This window comes from Pipistrellus kuhlii, unplaced genomic scaffold, assembly GCF_014108245.1.
Source record: "Pipistrellus kuhlii isolate mPipKuh1 unplaced genomic scaffold, mPipKuh1.p scaffold_m20_p_1, whole genome shotgun sequence".
Taxonomy (NCBI): Eukaryota; Metazoa; Chordata; class Mammalia; order Chiroptera; family Vespertilionidae; genus Pipistrellus; species Pipistrellus kuhlii.
The window spans coordinates 155,807,286-155,830,032 of record NW_023425404.1 but is presented as its reverse complement, the minus strand read 5'-3'; the positions used below and the strand labels follow the sequence as shown (position 1 = coordinate 155,830,032).

At 39.7% G+C, this 22,747-nt stretch overlaps 1 protein-coding gene across 1 annotated transcript in view; it reads left to right on the top strand.

Annotated features, from left to right (window-relative positions):
• The first annotated feature begins 3,176 nt into the window (after positions 1 to 3,176).
• Positions 3,177 to 22,747, top strand: part of BTC (betacellulin) — a 41,130-nt gene continuing 21,559 nt past the window's right edge. The window contains exons 1-2 of the mRNA XM_036413785.2: positions 3,177 to 3,601; positions 22,332 to 22,430. Of these exons, the coding sequence (XP_036269678.1) occupies positions 3,544 to 3,601; positions 22,332 to 22,430 (157 nt within the window). The 5' untranslated portion in view covers positions 3,177 to 3,543. The remainder of the gene's footprint in view (positions 3,602 to 22,331; positions 22,431 to 22,747) is intronic.

Here is a 22,747-nt window from a genome sequence, read left to right as displayed (position 1 = left end):
ACTTGGTAGGCTCACTGCCACTCTGCTGCAGTCTCCAGGCTGCGGTGGCAGCCATGTGCCCTGTGTCTGGCACCCATTGGTCAGCTGAGCTACACTCCTGCTGTGGGAGTGTGCTGACCCAAGGAGCAGCTCCTGTAATGGGCATCTGCCCCCTCATGCTCAGTGCACATCATAGCAACCGGTTGTTTGGTCATTCAGTCACTTAGGCTTTTATACATATAGATAATAACTACAATACACTGAATAATTGCAAATCATGAAGCCATGCAAATCATTCCCATCACATATTATGGATAGAAAACTGAGGATCAGAAATGTCACTAGTTTGTGATCCAGATTTTCTGTAACACAGCTCCAATTTGAACAGACAGAGCAGACTCCAAAAACAATTTTACATAATATTCCACTTCTGTTGTCTCACCCAGAGGATTGTCTTTTGATGGGAATCTGGAACCATGTAGGAGAGGATAAAGCCACTGTGGTAGGTGTATTAGATATGGAAGTTTTGGGTCTTGTCATATCATAGCATTAAAGTTATCATTTAAATGCTTTTCTACTTAGTCTACAACTCACACCAGAACAAAAGCTCATTTAAAAAAAATTCAGAAATTATCTTTTGGAGTATGTATGAATATAGCCAAAGAAAAAATATCATAAGAATGAGCTGAAACTAACAGATATAATATTACAGAAAAGATTATATCTGAGATTTATTAAACTTGTATTGAGCTGATACTTAAAAAAATAAGATAGCAAGCCAAATGGATTGAGACATACATGTAAAAAAAAAAAAATTCCTAAAAGTCTGAAAAGGAAGGTACAATAAAATAGGTAAGAAAAAAATAATGACCCCCTTCCCGAGAAAAACTACATTGTGAAACAAAATCCCTTGAATACAGCTTTTGAGTAATGATTTTTTTCACTGGTTTTTCCTTAGACATAATTCAATAATTTCAAATAGAGTATTTGAGAGCTCTCCACATATATTGTACTATTGTTTTTTTTAATAATTTATAATGCATAACATTTATCATTACTGTAAAAACATGTTTTAAGAGTCTTTCATCATTCATATTTCTTTTCATTCATCCATTCTTATCAAATAAAATAATGTAAATTACCAAGAGGAAATCTTCCTATACTACCAAATATCTTACAATAATAATTTGGAGAACACAGTCTGACCTAGAACGACTACATTCAACATTTTCCTTTCTATCACCACATATGTGTCTGTGTTGTTCTCACAAATAACCAAATATTGTCCTGTCCAGAGGGGTGGGGCAGGGTGTTCCTGCTGAAGACTGCTCTGTGTAGGAAGAGAAAAGACTGAGGTTACAGGCCCTCCAAAGGAATTCACTTAAGCTTCATACCAGATTTGAGAAGGCTGGTTTTACCTGCCTAAAGTTGGAACACGCAAGACATCATTCAAGCAATCCCTAGGCTGGGGATACAAGTTCTACCTTGTGATTCCAGTGTAGCTTTGACACATTCTTCTCTTAGCAACCGCCCACCTTACAGTGTGAAGCATTGAGACACACCTCATTGTGTGGATAAGGCCCCACAGAGGTCAATTCTACTCTTCCAAAGTTTATGATTTAATCCCAGATTTACCTTCCCTTATGAATAAATGAAAAAGAGAGGGGTGGGGGAAGGAAGAAGAAGGAGGAGGAGAGGAGGAATAGGAAAGAAGGAAAGGAAGGAGGGAGGGAAGGAGAGAGAGAGGAAGTTTCTTGACCTTGAAGATATTGAACCTCCAGTGTCAGGAAATTTGGAAGGCATATTCTCCAGGGTACTTATTTTATTTCTGGTAGTAAATAAAACCCTTAGGGAAGGTTATTAATTTATTTGTTCTAATTATACTATTTCATACTCTAGTGGCCTGAAAAAGTTAATTTACCATTTGAATAGCATGAATGATAAATACTTACACCAACTTTTGGCACTTTACAATACTGAATAAAGATTTGTTTTTTTTGTGTGTGTGTGTGTTTGTTTGTTTTTTAACTTAGGTGTGCTTTATTGTTCACTAGTGTCAATGGAAAATAAAAATAAAATAATGCTCTGTTGGAGAACAGCATGGCTATTGCCGGCTAGGGTGTCATCGCAGTGTGAAAAATGCATAGGGTCCTGATCCTCTGGGAAGGAGAGAATATCAGAAAGCAAGAGGAAGGAGATGGTGCCAAATCCTAGGCTTAGTGTGCTCCTCTCCTTTTATCTGGGTTCATTAATAGTCTATCCCATAACCTCTCTATCAAGACTTTATAGACTGCTACGTGGAGGCTAGCATGGGATTCTGAAAATTAACATTTTTGTTGATTTTTGTTCCTCTGGACATATGGGTTGCTTGGGGCACTAAAATGGTGGGGGGGGAAATGCATCATAATTTGTATAATTTAAACAGTGGGGCAGAAGGGCCAGACCTCTGAACTGCATTTCATATGTAAATGCAGCTTACAGATGGGCCTTTTGGATGTCCAGGAAATAGAAGTTCTCTACTGAGGAGGCATGCTTCCTTCCACACACTGATCTTGCAAGAGGAATATACATCAGACTGAACACAGCTGTACCCTTTAGTTATTTTGGAGGGAAATTTATTAATCTCAAAAGGTAATTCTGCTTGCTGCTTTCTGTCTTTGAAAGCTACGAGGATGCCTTTGTGTTTCAGAAAATGCTTGGACCAGATTCTTCTTCTCCCTAAAAGAGGAGGCGTGATGAAATAGAAACAGGCAAAAACAAAAAACAAAAAAACATTCTTTTTATTTTTGCAGATCCGATAGAGCGCACAAATTAAATAAGTAAAAGTACAACGGATAAGTGAATAAATAAAGACATAAATGACATTTCTAAAGGAGTCCAAACTCCCAGATAGCCAACAAAGGATACATGCAAATAGAGGGCTCGTAAGTTGTCAAATGCCTGAGGTTAACCACAGTAGTGCTTGGCTCCAGTAACCTCCAAGAGACTAGCAATTGGCTGGGGGAAAGTTAGAATTCCAGAGCACATGTGAACCTCTGCTTCTCCCAGAGAGTTGAGGGCAGGCTTCTCCCTGGGCTGCCTGCAGGCCTTGCAGGACAGACCCATCTGACTCCCCTGCGGTGCATTCCCTCCCTGCTCCCCGGCTACCTGTTTACTCCCCCAGGCGGAGGGACAGGAACAACCCAGCAGGTGGAGCGGCTGAGCTGGCCCCAGGGCAGCCCCGAGATGAATTTACGTGTGGGTGTGGGGCAATTTGGGTGGGAACGACCTGGAGGCTACCACCTCGCCTTCCTGCGCCTCGCTGCTGGTGGGGTGTGTGCAGAAAGAGCAGAAATAAATAGGAGGCTCCCTCCTCCCAGCGACACTCAGGGATCCGGAGGCCGCCGCCCTGGGTGTTTGCCTGCCCTGTAGCCAGGGTTCCAGCCGGAGGAGTAGTTTCGTTTCCTTCTGGCTCCCAGGATTAGTTGCCAGGCACCTCCTTGGACGCCCGTGTGGCCTGGAAAAAAGGCTCAGAAGGAGGCGGGAGGCTCGTCCAGGGGCTGCCCGCCCCGCAGCGCGGGTTTGATGGACCTGACCGCCCCGGGCAGCGGCGCGGGCTCCCTGCCGCTGCTCCTGGCCCTGGGTAAGTGGCCGCACCGGGTGCAGGAGACCAGGAGGGGAGCTGGGGTTGAGTCACAGGGAGAGCGACCTCTGATCGGAGCTGGCACCTGGACCCAGGGAGCTGTGGGGCTGACAGGGGCAGGTCAGGGAACTTGGACCGCTGGGAGAGTGCGACTTTTGAAGGGGCTGGCGATGGGGCACCTGCTGGGGCTGCCCCTGGGCGCGCAGGGCTGCGAGAGGGCGGGAGGGACCCGGGGCCCAGCGGCTTGTGCTGCAGCTGTGAGCACAGAGCGCAGGACCAGGCAGGCTGCCCTCAAAACCTAGGGGGGCCCGGTGAGGGCACCGTGGTCATGAGTGAGAATTGGTGGGAGGAAAAGCAGGAGCATGGAAGACGAAGAGAAAGATATCCTGGGAGTAGTTGGAAAGAGAATTCCTTGGCTTAAGATGTGGGTTGGCAGTGCAGGACAAGGTGGGTGGGTCTTTGCTTGGTGTGTGTGTGTGCCAGAGGTGAGAGGGAGATTACCCCTGGAGAGACTGGAGCTGGCCCAGTCAGCTCCAGTTGAATTCTTACACCTGTTTCTTGCTGGGGCAGCTGGGGGAGCTGTAGGAGAAAAGACAACTTCTGAGACCAGAATCAGATTGCTGATATAGGGAAGCAAAGGAAAAGGAAATGCTAGACGGGGATGCGTGTTCTAAGGCGCTGTTAGGGTATTTCACCGCTGAGTGACCATCATAGAGTGTACTCACACTAACTTAGAAGGTATAGCCTAATGCACACCCGGGCAAGAAGGTATAGTCTCGTCCTCCTAGGTCCCAAGCCTATACAACGTGTAACTGTACAAAGCAACATGAAATTAAATCAAGCACAAGAGAAAGCCATGCAATCAGGGCACTTGGTAAACACCAGATGTATGATACCGCTGCTAGTGTAACAAAGCATACTCTTTTATAGGACACCTGTTTTTAAGGAGTAGAATAGAAAGATGCAGTCTGAAATAACAATAAAAAATGCAGCATAGGTAATACATAAACTAGTAACAGTCACTTATCATCATCAAGTGATATGTACTGCACATAACTGTATATGCTATACTTTTATAAGACTGGCAGCAGACTAGGAATGCTTATGTCAGCATCACCATGCACCCATGAGTAATGTGTTGCTCTATGACATCATGATGACTACAAAGTCATTGGCTGATAGGAATTTTTCAGCTTCATGATAGTCTTTGGGGACCAACAATCCTATAGGTGGTCCATCATTGGCCGATCCTCCTGAGGCAGCATGTGACTGTATATTCTTTATTTTAAGGAGAAATTGCAGGAGGGAAAAGTTTTCTTCATTTTGAAGGTTTAATTGGAGTTGTTAGGTTAAGGACCACTGGGTGTGGTCCAGTAGTGTGAGGGAAGAGAGGGAGAGGCAGGTGGGCGGAGTTGCAGGATTCCCAGAAACCTCTGGAGGCTGTCCCCACCCCCTTGGGAGTTGTGCTGGCAGACAGGGACGTGGAACTGCAGGTGCAGGTGTGTGTGTGTGTGTGTGTGTGTGTGTGTGTGTGTGTGTAAGCAGCTGGAGGCCTGGCTATCTTCGCCCTCCCATGCGATAAGGTAGCAGGAAACCCCTACCACTTCAGGGCATCCCATCCACATCACGGTCATTTTGAGGGGAAGTGGAGGGAAGAAAAACTAGTATTTTGCAGGCTTAGCTGTGATGAGGGGCAGGGACTCCTGGGATTGGGGCATTTATGTGGGAGAGAAGAGTTCCAGCTGAAGCGTCTACAGCCTAGGAAGGGCTGTGATTTCTCTACGGAGGGAAAAGAAATGGAAACTTTCATTTGGCTGTGTCCTGGGAGTAAGAGAGGTGGCTGAAAAGGTTTGTGATCTTGTCTTTAGTGGACAGACCATGGTTAGAGAGAAGGAACTGATTTAACAAATCCTGCAGAGAAGGAAGAAGGCAGGAACAAGTTAGTGGTGGAGTGATGTGGAGCCTCCGAGAAGAGCAGTGGCTCCAAGAGTTATGCCCAGAACCAGTGCTGATGCTATACCAGTTCTGGATGAAGGTGGAACTTTCTCCTTACAACTCATATGGACTGTCCAACACCCACAGCATTTACTGAGATTCGGCTACAGTCAGCAAGATGCTAGCACATGTGTCAAACACAAGGCCCGCGGGCCAAATCCGTCCTGCCAGGCCTTGCAATGTGGCCCGCACCGCACTGTCATCACTGCACTCCGCTGCGTTTCCATCACAATGACAGTTTATGACTGTTCAGTAAACCATTCGGCCCGCGATTTAGGCTGGATTTTAGATTTTGGCCCCTTCTCTGATTGAGTTCGACACCCCTATGCTAGAGTATATGGAAATGGGAGTGGGATGAGGGCTCAAGAAACTCCAAGATGTAATTTCTAAGGCATGATTGCTGCTCTAAAAGATTAAGTTACATTGAATTGGGGATACAAGACTAACAGATATGACACAATAAGAGAAAAATTCATTAAACCGGGAAGGAAGAGCTACCTCTATCAACGGTGAAGGGTGGGGGAATGGGGAACAGCTGTGTGGAGGACACGAGTGGGTGCCTTGAAGCTTGGGTAGGATTTGAAATAGTAGAAAAAGGACGCCAATGATATACAAGGGCTGGTGATGGGAATAAGATTGTTTTACTGAGAGACAGTCAGTCAGCATATCAGAAAGTAGAATTTACGAGAGACAGATGGATTATAAAGAGCCAAAAAAAGTTACATTCAAATATTTGGACATGAATCACTAAACAGTTAAACACACACCATCATGGGTCTTGAATACGGAATGATATAATGCAAACAAAGATTCAAAGAGGTAAATCGGTCAGTGGGGTGCAGTGTGGGAGCGGGGTAGGGGAGAGGTGCTGGAGGCCAGGGTCCTGATTGTCTCACAGCTGTGGTCCAGGCATGAGCTAATTCTGGCCTTAAATTAGGATGATGTGCCTGGCGAAATGTTATGATAGAAGTTGTTATTCCAGGTAATGGACATTCTTCCCCCTTCACTATCACACGGTGCTTTATCTTTTTCCTCAAAACCTATTAAAAAGCAGAAAAACCCTAATCCAGTGTTATTGTGTACTCGGAGTAACCTAAATGTACAACTGTCCTGTTGAATATTTGACTTAGGGAATTGAACTGGATCTTTAGATCACCTAAAAGCTCCACTGGCTGCAAAATGCCAAAGAATGTCATTTGTTGGCATCAGTGTTTCCGGAATGTGAGCAATGTACTAGTACTGTGTGATCCACTAGCCAGTGTGTGTGTGTGTGTGTGTGTGTGGCAGTGAAAAGTACCTTGAGAACTGCAATGAGCAGGCACAAGACCTGGTTTCTACTCTGATATTCTGTGACTCGGAGATGCCTGCAAGTTATAAATTTCTGGGCCTTGTTTCTCTCATTTGCAAAATGAAGCAGTTTCTTTAGATGAAAGTAAAGTTCTTACCAACCTGACATTGTAGTGATCTGTAACCAACATTTCTATTGGGAAATTTAAGAGAAAATCTTTTTACAATATCACTTAACTTCCATTTTCTATGTAATGAGATCTCTGTTTTAGGCAAACGTTATACAGAGATAATCATAGATGTTTGATTCTTTGAAAAGTATGGTAAAGGGGCAATAACTTTCTTTAAAGTAGGTTTTTTATCTTAAAGAAATTGAGTCATTCTCTGTAATTTTTTTTTTTTAGTTTCTTCCTCAAATCCACTTGCTATATAACACTAGCACTGAAATTATAACCAATGAAAAAGGGGGGAAACTTTTCTTTTTAAAAAAGAGTGTGTTTTAAGGTAAAAAATATGCTCTCATTAAAATCTAGAGTTGCAAGTTCTTATTTAAATCTAGAAAACATAAATGTATTCATGATTGTAATATCTAGCTTTGAAGTTATAAAGCAGAAAATGGCAGCAGGTAAAATTCCCATTGTAAAAATGATGTAAATGAAGCCCCAAACACCAAAGATTTTAGGATTTGCCTCTTCAGACGTGATTTTGACTTAAAAGAGCATCAAGTTTTTGCATGTGTTTTTTCTCTTCAAAAACCTCATGTTTCATAGGCCACACTTGCATATTAACAACTGTTACAAATCAGTTTTTGCCATTGCATGATGCTCTTTCGTGGTGTGGAAAGGCCCAAATAATTCTGGGAGAGCCCAATACTGCAGGCATGCTGAAGCTTGGCCTGCCAATGCCTGCGCCCAAATGGAAGATGCAAAGGACAGAGGATACTTATGTCTCTCCCAGGGGCGCAAGCCTCTGGCACTGCCTCATCTCTGTGGAGGTTATTCACCCCAGTACTCCTGTGCCCCTTAAGTCCACAGAGAGCCTGGAGGGAAAACCTCATCTTGTTTTTTCTCACCGTTTCATTGTAGTCAGCTCATGCCAGGATATAGACATGAATATCCATAAACCATGCTCGTAAGCATCTCCCTAAGGATCAGTGTCTTTCCAGGAGGGGCCAGACAAGCCAGAATCAGGGCTGCATGCAGTTTAGGCTGAAGCCATGATCGTGATGCACTTCCAAATTGCTCTGACGGATCCCTGGGTCCACAAAGAATCTGAAGCCCAGTCAGGAGTACTTCAGACTACAACTTAAGAGGAAAGCAATTTGCTTGAAATGGGTATGCTTCATACTGTAATGGCTGCTAGCTTTCCCAGGCATATTTGTATCTTGAAAAGAGAATCTTGGTAGCTCAAATGAATTTCTAATTGCTAAAATTCAAAGAAATAAGATAACTTTTAGATGGTTGACAGATATGGGGCATTTAATATTAGGTCACATCAATTAGGTAATAACCTACTTCGCTTATCAGCAGGGCTAAGTCAAATAGTCATGAAATACTTTTACTTATTCTTCACATTGTTTTTGAGAATATGTACTATATTATTTATCTGACCTATAGATTAGAAACATTAATTCCAAAACAGTGACAAAAATTGAACAATGTTTGTGTTCAGCTTTATTGCCTTATTTCAATTTTACTGAGTTGGTTGAGTTACTAATGTAACATTTCCTTCCCTCTTTGGAAAATCATGGGTGTATTAATTCAGTTAGCCTTACTTAATTTAGTACTGTTATGTCAGAGGACCTCTAAGTCATGCCAGAGGACCTCTTCTTGGGAGTACAAATACTAATGGGTACTGGGTAGCTATTGCGGCATTTTTCAGTAGGGAAATAATGAAGAGTATGCAGTGGTTTAAATACTGGTTATAGTGTGCAGAGTAGATCAGAAAAAGAGAAACTAATACAATAAGAGGCAAGTAAAGAGAAAGCTACTGTTAACTAGCCCAGAAAGTCTGGACCAGGCAATGAAGAGAAAGGAATAAACTCAATAAATATTTCTAAGCAAGAGTTGATAGGATATAATGACAAATCATAAGTGGGTTAGGAAGGAGAAGGAACAAGTAGAACATCTAGGAGACTCTGAGACTGTTAACCTAAGAGAGACAAGTTTATGGTACCACGTGTGAATTAGAGCTCCTCCCTGCCTCCCCCCCCCCCCCCCCCCATGGAGATGTGAACTATTTTGGACTCCAAATCTGATTGTTCTTCCATGGAATGTAAAGAGTAAAGGTTATCAGGCCTCTCCCCAGACCCACTGAAGTCCAGTTAATATGTTCCTATAAATATAACTCTTTGAAGAGTTTCCAAGAGAAGGAAAAACAGAATAATTGCAAGTGATATATATATATATATATATATATATATATATATATATATATATATATATATTTTTTTTTTTTTTTTTTTGATACTGCCCCTCTCAAAGGTGGAGCTGAGAACCTGTCACAGACCAGAGGCTGCTAAGAATCTTGACACAGAATTAGAACATTAATGGAAAGTTGGTGAAATCAGAATAAAGCCTTGGCTTTAGTGGATATTAATGGACCAATGTTGATTCTTAGTATTGATAAATGTACCTCAATAATGCAAAATGATAACGTTCAGGAAATGGGAGTGAGTGAGAGTATACTATGGGGATGCTGTATACTTAGCAGTTTCCTATAAATCTAAATCTACAGGTCTCCCTTGCCTTTCAAAAGTTCACTTTACACTACTCCACTTTTACAAAAGACCTACTTTAGTACTGGGTTTTACTAAGTGAAAGAAATCCTAAGAAAATTTTCATTTTTGTGAAAACAGAAAGTAGCTTTCAGTATTTGTTTTGTAGCCAGCCATGATAGAGGCAGTGAGCACTCTGAGCACTAAGAGTGCCCCCTACGCTTCTTTTTTTTCTATTTTTTTATTTATTAAATTATTATCTGTGTACATATTTTAACATTGCCCCCCCCCTCCCATACATACCCTCCCTCCCCAGAGTTTTGTGTCCATTGGTTGTAGTTATATGCATGTATACAAGTCCTTCGGTTGATCTCTTATCTCCCCCAGATCTCCCTACTCTCCCCACTGTAATTTTACAGTCTGCTTGTTGCTTTACTGTCTTTATATCTATCTTTTGGTTTGTCAGTTTATAGTGTTTTTTATTTATTTATTTTTATTTATTTTTTTAAATATATTTTATTGATTTTTGTACAGAGAGGAAGGGAGAGAGAGAGTTAGAAACATCGATGAGAGAGGGTCATCGATCAGCTGCCTCTTGCACACCCCTTACTGGGGATATGCCCGCAACCAAGGTACATGCCCTTGACCGGAATCGAACCTGGGACCCTTCAGTCCCCAAGCAGACGCTCTATCCATTGAGCCAAACTGGTTTCGGCAGTTTATAGTGTTTTTTAATATCCATAAATGAGTGAGGCCATGTGGTATTTCTCTTTCATTGACTGGCTTATTTTACTCAGCAGGATGTTCTCTAGTTCTATCCAGGTTGCTGCAAATGATGAGAATTATTTCTTTTTTATGGCAGCATAGTATTCCATTGTGTAGATGTACCATGGTTTTTTGATCCAATCATCTGCTGACGGGCACCTAGGCTGTTTCCAGATTCTAACTATTGTAAATTGTGCTGCTATGAACATAGGGGTGCATATATCCTTTCTGATTGGTGTTTCTAGTTTCTTGGGATATATTCCTAGGAGTGGGATTACTGGGTCAAATGGGAGTTCCATTTTCAGTTTTTTGAGGAAACTCCACACTGTTCTCCACAGTGGTTGCACCAGTCTGCATTCCCACCAGCAGTGCACGAGGGTTCCTTTTTCTCCACAACCTTGCCAACACTCTTACCCAGGAACTACCCTCAGCATCTCAGCATCAAGCGGCAGTAACATTTTACTGTGTCTGTGAGCATCTGAGTTTTATTTCTGCTTCTTTTGTGCATCCGTTAGCAAGATGTGTTTGTTCTGAGGTAATTGCTTCTTTACTTCATGCCATTTTAGCTTACTAAAGGTTTCATAGGAATATTATACTTTTGGATAATGGGGAAAACCTGTCTATAAAAATAAAGTTTATTATATATGTATTTTAAAGATCCTACAAGAGATTGGACAATCAACTAGCTAAAACATATGGCTGAAAAATATAAAGAAATAAGTTAACTGATTAAAATTTTAGGATCTAGCACAGTACCTATGACATAATAAATCCTCAGTATATATGTGTTCAAATCTGAGTCCATGGATATTTTATAAGATTGAATAGCATTATATTAAAAAAAGACAAAAGCAAAATCATAGAGAACAGAAAGTAGAAAGGTGGTTGCCAGGAGCCAGGAGAGGAGGGATTGGGGAGTTACTGTTTAGTGGGTCTAGATATGCAGTTTTGCAGGAATGAAAAGAGTCCTGGAGATGAATGGTGATATTTATTAATTCCAGGAAGCAGAGCTCTTGTCTTAATTTAGGCAGAATTTCCTTCTAAGTAGAACTTTGAAACAATGGGAACTGCTGACTTGGGAGGTGGTGAGCTCCCCATGCCTGGACAAGTTTGTGGTCTGAATGACACTACAGGAAGTTGTACAGAGGTGATTCCTAGGTGAGACAGAGGTGGACCAAATAACTACCAATGATTCTTATGTGTCTAAGGACTCAGGATGATGTTACTGTACTTTGGAAATGCTTTGGAGGTTGGTTGGTAAAATTTCATACTAAGAAATTTTCAGTAGATTTCTCTGGGAAGGAACAAAAAGGTAGGGAACTTGTAGACCTGGGAAACAAATGGTAAAGAATTTTTGAAAAATGAAAATAAAATTACTTGAGATTTCCCCTTCAAAACTGGATACAGTGAACATGCCTTCTCATGATCCTTATCTTGGGATATAGTACTGATCCTATGCAACAGGCTCAGTTTTTGCTTTTAAAACTATACTCTTAAAAAAAATGTGTGTGTGTGTGTGTGTGTGTGTGTGTGTGTGTGTGTGTGATTTCAGAGTGGAAGGGAGAAGGGGAGAGAGATAGAAACATCAATGATGAGAGAGAATCATCGACTGGCCACTTCTTGCACATCTCCTACCAGGGATTGAGCCAGCAATCCAGGCATGTGCCCTTGACTGGAATTGAACCTGGGACCCTTCAGTCGACAGGCCAATGCTCTAGCCACTGAGCTAAACTAACTAGGGCAAAAACTAAATCACAATCATCCTGTAATTTAGGGTAAAAAGAGTGACTGGAAGTGTGATTTATATTCCAGTTAAAACTACAGAAAAGAATAATAAGCTATGTTTCTCATTTGCCTTAGCAAAGCATACCAAAGGAAACACACCCCATTCTTTCTTACTACAATAATTTCTATTCAACAGCATTCACCACTATTAAATACTTATTGAATGGGTTTCTAGACTACTCAGATCCTTAATTGGGAATCTATCTTTCAGAATGTGGTGAAAAGACATTACAAAGCTCCAACTGGAAATATGTGGTGTGACCATTTCTTAATGAGTCTTGCTTTCATAGGTTACACAAGAATATCAATTGAATTCTTTCATGTTCCTACCATACACATCAAGAAGTCTCTTTTAAAAAAATTCTTGTTTGTTAGATTTTTTTTGTTCCAGCTGGACAGCTTAACTCATTGTGTCCCAAACATACCAAACTCATTTCTATAATATGTCATTGCCTTTACTACTGTTTAGTTCCCATCTTCTATGAAACATTTCCCTATGATTTCTTCACTTAACACATTGCCTCTTTTTGTAATTCCAAGAGAATTTATTTCTTGTATACCTGGTACTTTAACAATACTACCTGACATTCATTTATTTATTTATTTATTTATTTATTTATTTATTTCTGATCTCCGCAATGATTTCATTAATAAAGATAATAATGATTAATGCTAAGTTGGGTTGATTAACCTAAGTTTACAAACCTAAATTCTGGGTGGGTTTGTGTATGGTTTTCAGGTTGATTAAAAAGCTACTTCAAACTCTATGTTCTCTTCTGTACCACTATTAAAGTCTGATGGCTCCTTCCTCAGGGGTCAAAGGCTGTGTTATCTCTAGATCCAAAGGCCAACTGCACTCTTCCTCCTCACTTTGCACTTGGATAATCCTCCCTGGGATCAAATTGTTCTTTTTCTTGGCTCTTTTTTGCTTCCTCTCTCTGAACTATTGTGGAAATTCAGTGACACATGGAGCTTCTCATTTAAAGTACAGTATTACAATGTCTGACTGATCCTGTCATAAAGGAATAGGAATCAAAAAGTCAAGTTTTGACAATGATGATTACTAAGAAACTAGCTATAGGTTATTATGGGGTCTCATTCATTTAGTCAATGTTGTCACAGATTTAATAACAATCATGGTGAAAAAAAAGAGCATGATTTACTGGCAAAGGAGTGTTGACAGTTTTCAGATATATGAGTCAGTTTATATACGACAGGTTGTTAAATTACTTTCCTCTCCGGGCTTTAAAAATATGAATGTGGAGTACTTTGATGAGTTAAGAAAAAGTGTGATCCATCATTCTCCATCTTAAACAGCAAGGTATTGTTTCTACTGTTTGGAATAGAATTTTACATTGGGGGAGAAAAGAGTTCATATTTTGCTTTCCTAAGTTTGAATGGACATAAACTGTTTACGAAGACCTTCTTCTTATTTCTTTGCCCTCATCTCTGCTTCCCTTCCTGGTCCTGTAAATCTAAAAACCTATCTCTCAGTTTCACAGATTAGGCTGTTCTCTGGGTGCCACAATTTGAGAGATCTTGGAAAAATCCTTCCCTGTCCTAGAACATGGCTCTCCATAAGATGTCCTGATATCCTTCACTGTACCAGGACACAAACATTGTGCACCTCTTCAAACCCCCTCAAGTATCTTCTTTGTCTTTTACTCTGCTCCCTACCCATACCAGGTCACCCCTTTTTTTGTACAACATTATCTCCCAAAACATGAGTTCTGGCTCTCACTCACCAAGGGACCAGAAATTAAGGAAATTAGTATTCTGTGGGGGACATTTTGTCAAATAGAAAATGAATGATGAAAGTGATTGGAACAGACAAATTCTTCCTTCATTCTTTTCCTGTGGACTCATTGAAGACACAGTTCCTTTGGAATACTTAGCCTAGCTCCTGCATGGGTGAACATGTCGTCTGAGCAAATTTGTGTCTCTGGGTTTCACTTTGTATACAAATTGCTTTGCTTTGCCTCCTTCTTTTTAGTTTATTTCTTCTCTCATTCTCACAGCCCAGAACTTGTATCTCTCAAATAAAGTGATAATCTCTTTTTTAAAAAATACATTTTATTGATTTTTTACAGAGAGAAAGGGAGAGGGATAGAGAGTTAGAAACATCAATGAGAGAGACATCGATCAGCCGCCTCCTGCATACCCCCTATTGGGAATGTGCCCGCGAAACAAGGTACATGCCCTTGACTGGAATCGAACCTGGGACCTTTCAGTCCACAGGCTGATGCTCTATCCACTGAGCCAAACCAGTTTCAGCTAAAGTGATAATCTCTTAATCTGTTTCTCAGTCTCTGCTTTTTAAAAGACTCAGGTTGGGACACTTGATTCTCATGTATCTCTTTTAGTAAAGTTATTTTTTTCCTTTGCAGGTCTGTTTTAAAATCAAATACATTTAGAAATGGTAATATTAAAGTATTATGTTCTATTTGGGGGAATATTGAAGTACTATAAGGATGCTGGATTATGGGAGGTCAATAAAAATGATAATTACAGGGGGGAAAATGGAGAAGAACACCAATATCAAATTCACCTATTTCACAGTTTTTTTCTTAGCCAACCATAGCCCAATGTTAAACATCATTTCTATCCCTGGATATTTTCTCAGCTTCATGTTAGATGGGATCTCTTTTTGAATTTGGAAAACGCTCTAAATCTATACTGCATACTCAAGGTTCTGTTTTTATTCTTGACAATAAAGATATAGTGTGAAAATTTCCCAGAATGTTGATTTTAAACTTTAAAAACTTTATTAACTCTATTTTTCCAAAGCCAGAAAGACAATTTATAATAAACTGGGTTTTGAAATAATATCATCTAAGATCTGACTTTATCTATAATAATAATAAAAGCATAATATGCATATTGACTGAACAGCCGAACAGCAGAATGACTCTCTAGAGGACCTTCTGGATAAAGCCAAGGCAGTGAGGGCTGAGGCAGCCAGGACTGAGAAGACCTACTCTTGCATGAATTTTGTGCATAGGGCCTCTAGTCTATTATATTTGTGTCACTGAATCACTTAAACAACTAACTGAATCAGTAATCTCATCTGGTATAAGCAGTGTGCTGAGTCACTGGCAAAACTGTATTAAGAGTACAGAGAACCACACATGTAGAAGACACCATAGTTCTACCAATCAGTTGAGGCACTTCAAATCTCTTTAAAAAACAAAAACAAAAAACACTGGAAAGAAACAGAATGAGGAAAGACCAACAAATGGTTTTGCCTCACTGAGTACATACATATAAGCACACTGCTTAGTGTGTACTGTATATCTACAATAACAAAAGAATAAAATGCAAATTGACCATACATTGTAATACTCATCAGCCAATCAGGAGTGACTATGCAAATTAATCCAACAAAGATGGCAGTTTAATTTGCATGCACCTGCACCAAAGAGCCAAGGGCAGGGGTGGGGTGCTTACATTGTTGCCATGGTGATGCTTACATTGTTGCCATGGTGATGACACAGGTGTTCTGAGTGAAAAGATGGCTCTGGCCAGAGTGAAGGCAGTGTAGGCAGCCAGGGGAAGGAAGGCCCATTCTTGCACAAATCTTCATGCATTCAGCCTCTAATGTAGGTATATTTATCTTTTTTTAAAAAAATATATTTTATTGATTTTTTACAGAGAGGAAGGGAGAGAGATAGAGAGTTAGAAACGTTGATGAGAGAGAAACATCGACCAGCTGCCTCTTGCACATCCCTTACCGGGGATGTGCCCACAACCACATACATGCCCCTGACTGGAATTGAATCTGGGACATTTCAGTCCATAGACCGACGCTCTACCACTGAGCCAAACTTGTTTCGGCGGTATATTTATCTTATCTAGTTTATTTCATAAATGTGTTTTATACAGAAGGCAAATTACACCATAAATGTAGAAATTTTTCAATAGCTATTTATGAGAGAGAGAATGTTTTATCAGAGTTATTAGAATTCTTTTTTTACTTCAGATCTTCTATAGCTGCTATTTTGTTGAGTAACTACCATGTGCCAGACATTACCAGGCTTACCAATTCATAATTTATTTTTTTTCATTCCTTTAAGCACCTAGCTAAATCTTTAATGTGTCAGTTATATATTGTGAGCCTCAGTTTATGGGTGGGAACTCTGAAATTGAATAACTTAATCATAATCATAAAGCTCATAATTAAAAGGTACATCAAGATTCAAATCCATTTTCATTTGTTGAAACATATCCTTGTACCATTAATCTTCTTCCCTTTAAAATAAATGAAAATGTGTTTGACTATGAAAGACTCTTCCAACTTCTGCTTATATTCATAGCTTAATACATTATCCTTTAATTTACAGTTAGATTTTCTAATGGGGGGTGGAGTGAGGTTCAAATCCTAAAATAAGATTGATAAGAAATCATGGGTTTATTAGACACAAATAGATGTGAGGATATAAAAATGATGTCCCAAATTATCAGAATATAGATTAACTGACACTTTGTGATAATGTTATATTTATTTTTGAAATACAGAGTTGGGCAAAAGTAGGTTTATAGTTTATTCTTGTATCATTATTTATGAATTATTGTATTATTTGCCATATAAACAACTGTAAACCTACTTTTGCCTCTTCCTGGTTATAATACTCTTGGCTCTAAGAATGGAAAATTCGGCTCAGAGATGAGGCAAATACAACGTACATGACTGTTTAGGTTGGTCACATTTGATGTTTTTAAATAGTTGACCCAGCTGGTATACGACTTACCTCAGCATCAGCAGTAACTTTGAGACAGTGGGTCATGCTCCTTGTCATGCTGTGTCTCTTTCAATGCCTGTATTGTTCTCAATGACTTCATCCCCCATGCTGGCTGACAGGGATAATACTTTAATACATTCAGTAATTTTTAATTTGAGAATCTCAAAGTGCATAACAGTACTAGTAAATGGAGCTTTGACTCACTAAAGGAGAAAAGGGTTTCTTTTCCTTTTTGTCTTTAATCTTATGAGTGGAGTTAATATTTAAAAAGTAACCCTGGAAATAGGGACTCCATTTTTAATCACTTAGCAAACAAGCTAATCTAACATTATTTTATTTTATTGTTTCTTTACTTTAATGCATTTGAGAAATTCTTCATGTCATGTGAAGCAGGGAGGTAAGAACGAATGAAATAATAAGAAAGCAAAAAGATTGTAAAATATTGAATGATAGTGAAATCTAACACAATAACATCTAAAAGGGCCAAGTATAAAATCTTATTTTTAGGAAAAAAACTAAAATGACACAAAACAGAACAAATAATCCCATTAATACAGTGCTTCCCAGCAGTACAAAAACAATCTAACTTCATTTTAATATAACCCAAATGAACCCCAAGTATTTAATGGAGCAACCCAAAAAAGCTGACTCCTTGGGGCTACATTATTAGAAATTTGGTGCCCACAATGTGAAGGCTTAGTGCCCCATCTATGCTGTCTTTGCCAGATCAGGTGAAATGACACTTATTCTGACCTTGCACTTAGGAGACAGTGACAAAGTTTATGAAGGTCTTGATGATGTCAGGTAAAATACAGTTAAAGGAAGTAGGGCATTTAGCCTGAAGAAAAGAAATTCTTTCAAGAAAACTTGATAGCTGGTTTCAAATATATGATCTGTCATGGAAAAAGAAAAAGAGATATTGCACTTATTTTAAGTGATTCTAATGTTGCAGAGTAAAATTACAGGAAGGCAAAAACCTAGTCAATATCAAGATGCCTTTGTAAAGCTTTAGAAATAGCTGTTTAATAAATTTTTGAATGAATGAATGTGATTGACAGAATGGAGGAATGGTCTCACTGAAATTGAATGCTTTTGAAGAGAGTGAAGTCTCTGTACTGAAATAATAAAGGTGGGAGAGGTTACTTCTCCCAAGAAATGATTTTATGGAAGTTGAAAGTTAGTGGGTAAAAGATCTTAATGCCTCTAATATTCTTACTAATTTTGAAATATATAATTAGTGACTCTCTTAAATGAAAATCTAATGTTTTTCATATCTATGTACCATATTTTCTCTAAAATGTAATCTATACCTTCTCTGATAAAGATAATGATTATTATAATAGTGTATTATGTTCCTTTACAAACTATGTTACTGTATTTTTATTTTATTTACATTTATTAGATTATGGGAAGGGCAGAGAACCTATGATTTTAATTTTTCTTGAGGAAAAGGTCAGGATAGTTTGTTAATGAGCTCAAAATTTTATAGTGAATTATAATGAGTTTGGTGATCTTTCCACAGTAACGGTACTTTCCCTAAGAAGTCAAAATTTAAGACTTTGATTATGTGCAATTGACTTAAAGCAGTAGATGCAAAATGAAAGCTATATATTGGATTAAAAAGTACTGAAAGAGCCAAAACCGGTTTGGCTCAGTGGATAGAGCATCAGTCTGTGGACTAAAAGGTTCTAGGTTCGATTCCCATCAAGGGCATGTACCTTGGTTGCGGGCACATCCCCAATAGGGAGTGTGCAAGAGGCAACTGGTCAATGTTTCTCTCTCATCGAGGTTTCTAGCTCTCTATCCCTCTCCCTTCCTCTCTGTGAAAAATCAATAAAAAAATAAAAAGTACTGAAAGAATTAGGGAAGAATTATAGTTGTTCTCAACCACAAACATTTTCTTGCCAGGGATATTTGGCAACGTATGGAGACATTTTTTGCTGTGACAACTTAGGAGTGAAAGGAGAGGTGCTACTGGCATTTAGAGGGTAAAAGCCACAGACACTGCTAAGAACCCCACAATGCACAGCCTCCTGCAACGAAGACTTAGCCAGCCCAAATATCAATAGTGTGCAAATTGAGAAACCCATTGGATGGTGCCCATTTATTTTAAACTAGAATTGGATTTCTTTGAACAATGGGGTGAGGTATCCAAAATATAAAATACATTTAAGCTCTATTCTCTAAAGACTTTTCATTGCTTGCCATTCTGGTAGCATGATCACATCTCTTGCTCTCCTTCTTTATCCTGCCTGGAGCAGTGCATCCCCTCGGGTAGCGTGTCCACACTGCGCATCCTTCCCACCCATTGTTCACTTAGTAGCTGTCTCAATTATTAAATGGACTGACCAGATATGGCAGTGTTCAAGTAAGCCTCATTTTACTTAATAACGCCATATAACTTTTATTACAGTATATTGTGATAGCTGTTTTATTTTCAGTTATTTTCATTGATCTCTTACTGTACCTATCTAAATTAGATGTTATATATATATGAGAAAACATAAAAAATAGAGGGCTTGGTACTATCTGAGGTTTCAGGCATTCACAGGGGGCCTTGGAACATCTCCTATGGATAAGAGAGGACTTCAGTAATTAGAGGAGAGTCCTTGCCTTTCTGCTAAACTTTCCAAGGTTTTCTGCATCTACTGGTAATTCATCCTAGGCCTTTCTTCTATCCCTTTGTCTTATTTTTGTCCATTTTCTCTCGCATTTGAAACAACAAGAAAAACCGTTTTCCTATATATCAATATATTGACTAGTCTTCTCGCTCCCTTCTTCAGTTTCACATCTTTGAAGCATAATCTATAATTATTTGCATCCTCTTCATGCCACTATTGTTTCTCTAGCAACATATTACTGGTGCTTTATGGTTGTGTTTCAGCTCTTATCTGTAATTCTCCATCAATCTTTTTTGCACTGTTGATCAAATTCTTTTAGGAAAAATCTCTCTTTTTACTTCTGTGGCTTCTTCTTCTCAGTCACTTGAAGATGTTTCTCTTTCTACTCCTCTATTTTATTTATGTTCTTCAGGATTCTGTCCTTAATCATATTTCCATTCTCACATAGATCTTTCTGAGTATCCCACTTCCATGGCATGAAATACCAGTTTCTTTTCCATGACTCCCAAATGTAGATCCTGTTGCTTTGCCTTCTCTTTAAGAGTTCCAGAGACATAAATCTAATACCCATTTACTATTTCCTAGATAAACTACAATTTATTTCAAGTCTCAGAGTGTGCAAAGTAGAAATTCTCTCTCTAGCCACTTTTGGCCATTATAACAAAACTGGAGGCCTGGGGCACGAATTTGTTCAGCAGTGAGGTCCCTCAGCCTGGCCCATGGGATCAGGCTGAAACTGGCTCTCCAATATCCCCCAAGGGGTGCCGGATTGTGAAAAGGTATAGACCAGACTGAGGGACCCCACCAGTGCACAATTGGGGCCAGGAGTGTCCCTCAGCCCAGCCTGCTCTCTCTCCAATCTGGGACCCCTCGAGGGATTTCGGACTGCCCTTTTAGGCCAATCCCACCAGGCCAGATGTGATCTGAAGTTGTCCACTGGGTGTGCTGGCTCCAGGGCCTTCCGGAAGGTATAGGCCAAGGTCAGCAACCATCTGTTCTGCCTGAGGCTAACTGGCACAAGCTACTGAGTGATCTGCAGTGGATGTTATTTGTGCTGGGCTTGGAGGTGCTCAGGAGAGATTAAGCTGAGAACTAAGACTGGATGCTACTAGGCCAGGCCTGGGGCTACTTAGAGAGAGGTACAAGGTGTGCTGCGGTCAGATGTTGTTGCTTGTTTGAGAGATTTAAAAATCTCTTAAGAATCCAAAGAATGAGCCAAGATAGGCCATTTATATGGAAAATCCATTAGAAATACTTGGGTTTGCCCAAAAGTTGGTGGGACAGGGTCTCGGAATTACAAGGACGGGTGACTAGTGATAGTCAGTTTGCTGGAGACTCAGATATGGCCCCCATCTACTGGCTCTGTGGGGTGGGGAGTGTCTCAAAAAAGGAGCAATGGCCTTTGCCAACACCTAGATGCCAGACAACTCATTTCATCACAGTATATCCCTGGTTCCTTTCAAGTTGCTGTACCTGCAGCTCAGAGTGAGTAAGTCTGAGTAAGTTCATGGGTAGGCCCTTTAAGAGGAATGCCTTCTCACTCAGCCACAGTCCCAACTGTTTTTTTGTTTTTTTGATTGCTTGTTTGTTTGTTTTTAAATTATATGGTATTTGGGGCACTATAGCATTTGTCCTTTTTTAAAAATATATATATAGTATTGATTTTTTTACAGAGAGGAAGAGAGAGGGATAGAGAGTTAGAAACATCGATGAGAATCGATCAGCTGCCTCTTGCACACCCCTTGCTGGGGATGTGCTCGCAACCAAGGTACATGCCCTTGACTGGAATCAAACCCGGTACCTTTCAGTCCACAGGCCGAAGCTCTATCCACTGAGCCAAACCAGTTTTGGCTCCCTACTGTTTTTTACAGCCAGAATTATGAGTACTTCTTTTCCCAGCACTAAAACCCTGGGCTGGGAGTCTGGTTGTGCAGCTAGACCCTTGCTCCTTAAGAAGTAACACCATAGCTGAGATATCCTTCTCATTTTTTATCCACCACATGTGTGAGTGGGACTAGCTCATTTTATGCCCTGGTCCCCCTGCCATTCATTCCCCCCCCCCCCTTCCCACCATTCTTAATATGGCTTCTTTGTATCCTTAGTTATAGGACTTCTGTTCAACTAGATTTCAGATAGTTCTGAATGATTGTTGTTTTGTAGTTCAGTTGTATTTTTTATGTGATTGTGAGAGGATGCAAGTACCACATTTATCTACACTGCCATCTTTACTAGAAACCCTCCCAAGTTCTTATTTTAGAAATTTTCAAATATATATAAAAGTAGAGCGGACAACACAGTGACTCTTTATATACCCACCACCCAGCTTCAACAATTATCAATTTGTTTTATGTAAACAAAGTTTTAAAATAATTCCTACAAATTGCATGTCTAGGTCATATCTTTCCAAGAGGAAGGAACTCAGTAGTTAATACTTAAGAAACATTTGGTCTCTGTGGAATGGAGAAAGTAAGTTGCCATATTGTTTATCATCCATTCTCACTGGAAACTCATTTATTAATTCATCCAGTGGCTAAGAACTCTATTTTCTGTTTGTATGATAAGTTTCTATCACAAATTATGGTCAAGTTTCCTTACTTATGGTGCATAGTTATGCTGGTTTGAGAATTCTGTCTTCTGCACTGTTAGCTTAAAAGAAGGAGATGCTGGCTTGTGTACACATCCCTTCCTGTGGGATAATGAATTGCAAATGGAAGCCACAGGCTTGTTATTTTTATAAAAGGGTCATAATTTTGATAGAGTATTTTACTTTGAGGAAATATTCAAATCTTCATGTTTATTTTCGTTCTGTTTTGAACTTGAAGGTTTAGTGATCCTCCACTGTGTGGTGGCAGATGGGAACTCAACCAGAAGTCCTGAGAATGATGGCCTTCTCTGTGGAGATGCCAGAGAAGATTGTGCAGGTAACGCTTAATTTTTGTATTTCATCATCTTCATCTTCAATCTTGTTAAGTTTAATTTTTGATTATATAGTAATCATAAAACTAGGTAGTTTTGTTTTTAGCACATATCGGGTCTAGTAATAATTAATGTCGTTTTTAAACATTCGTTTAAAATCTTGCTTGGCGTTGACTTGTATTGACATAACCTTCAAACACGTGGTATCTACAGAACGTGTGAAGTGCAATTAACAAGTTTTGCTTGAAAAAGTTTGTGTTTGGTTTGGTTTTTGTTGCAAAACTAGGGCTAAGAAGATGGCGGATGAAGAGCATATTCGGCA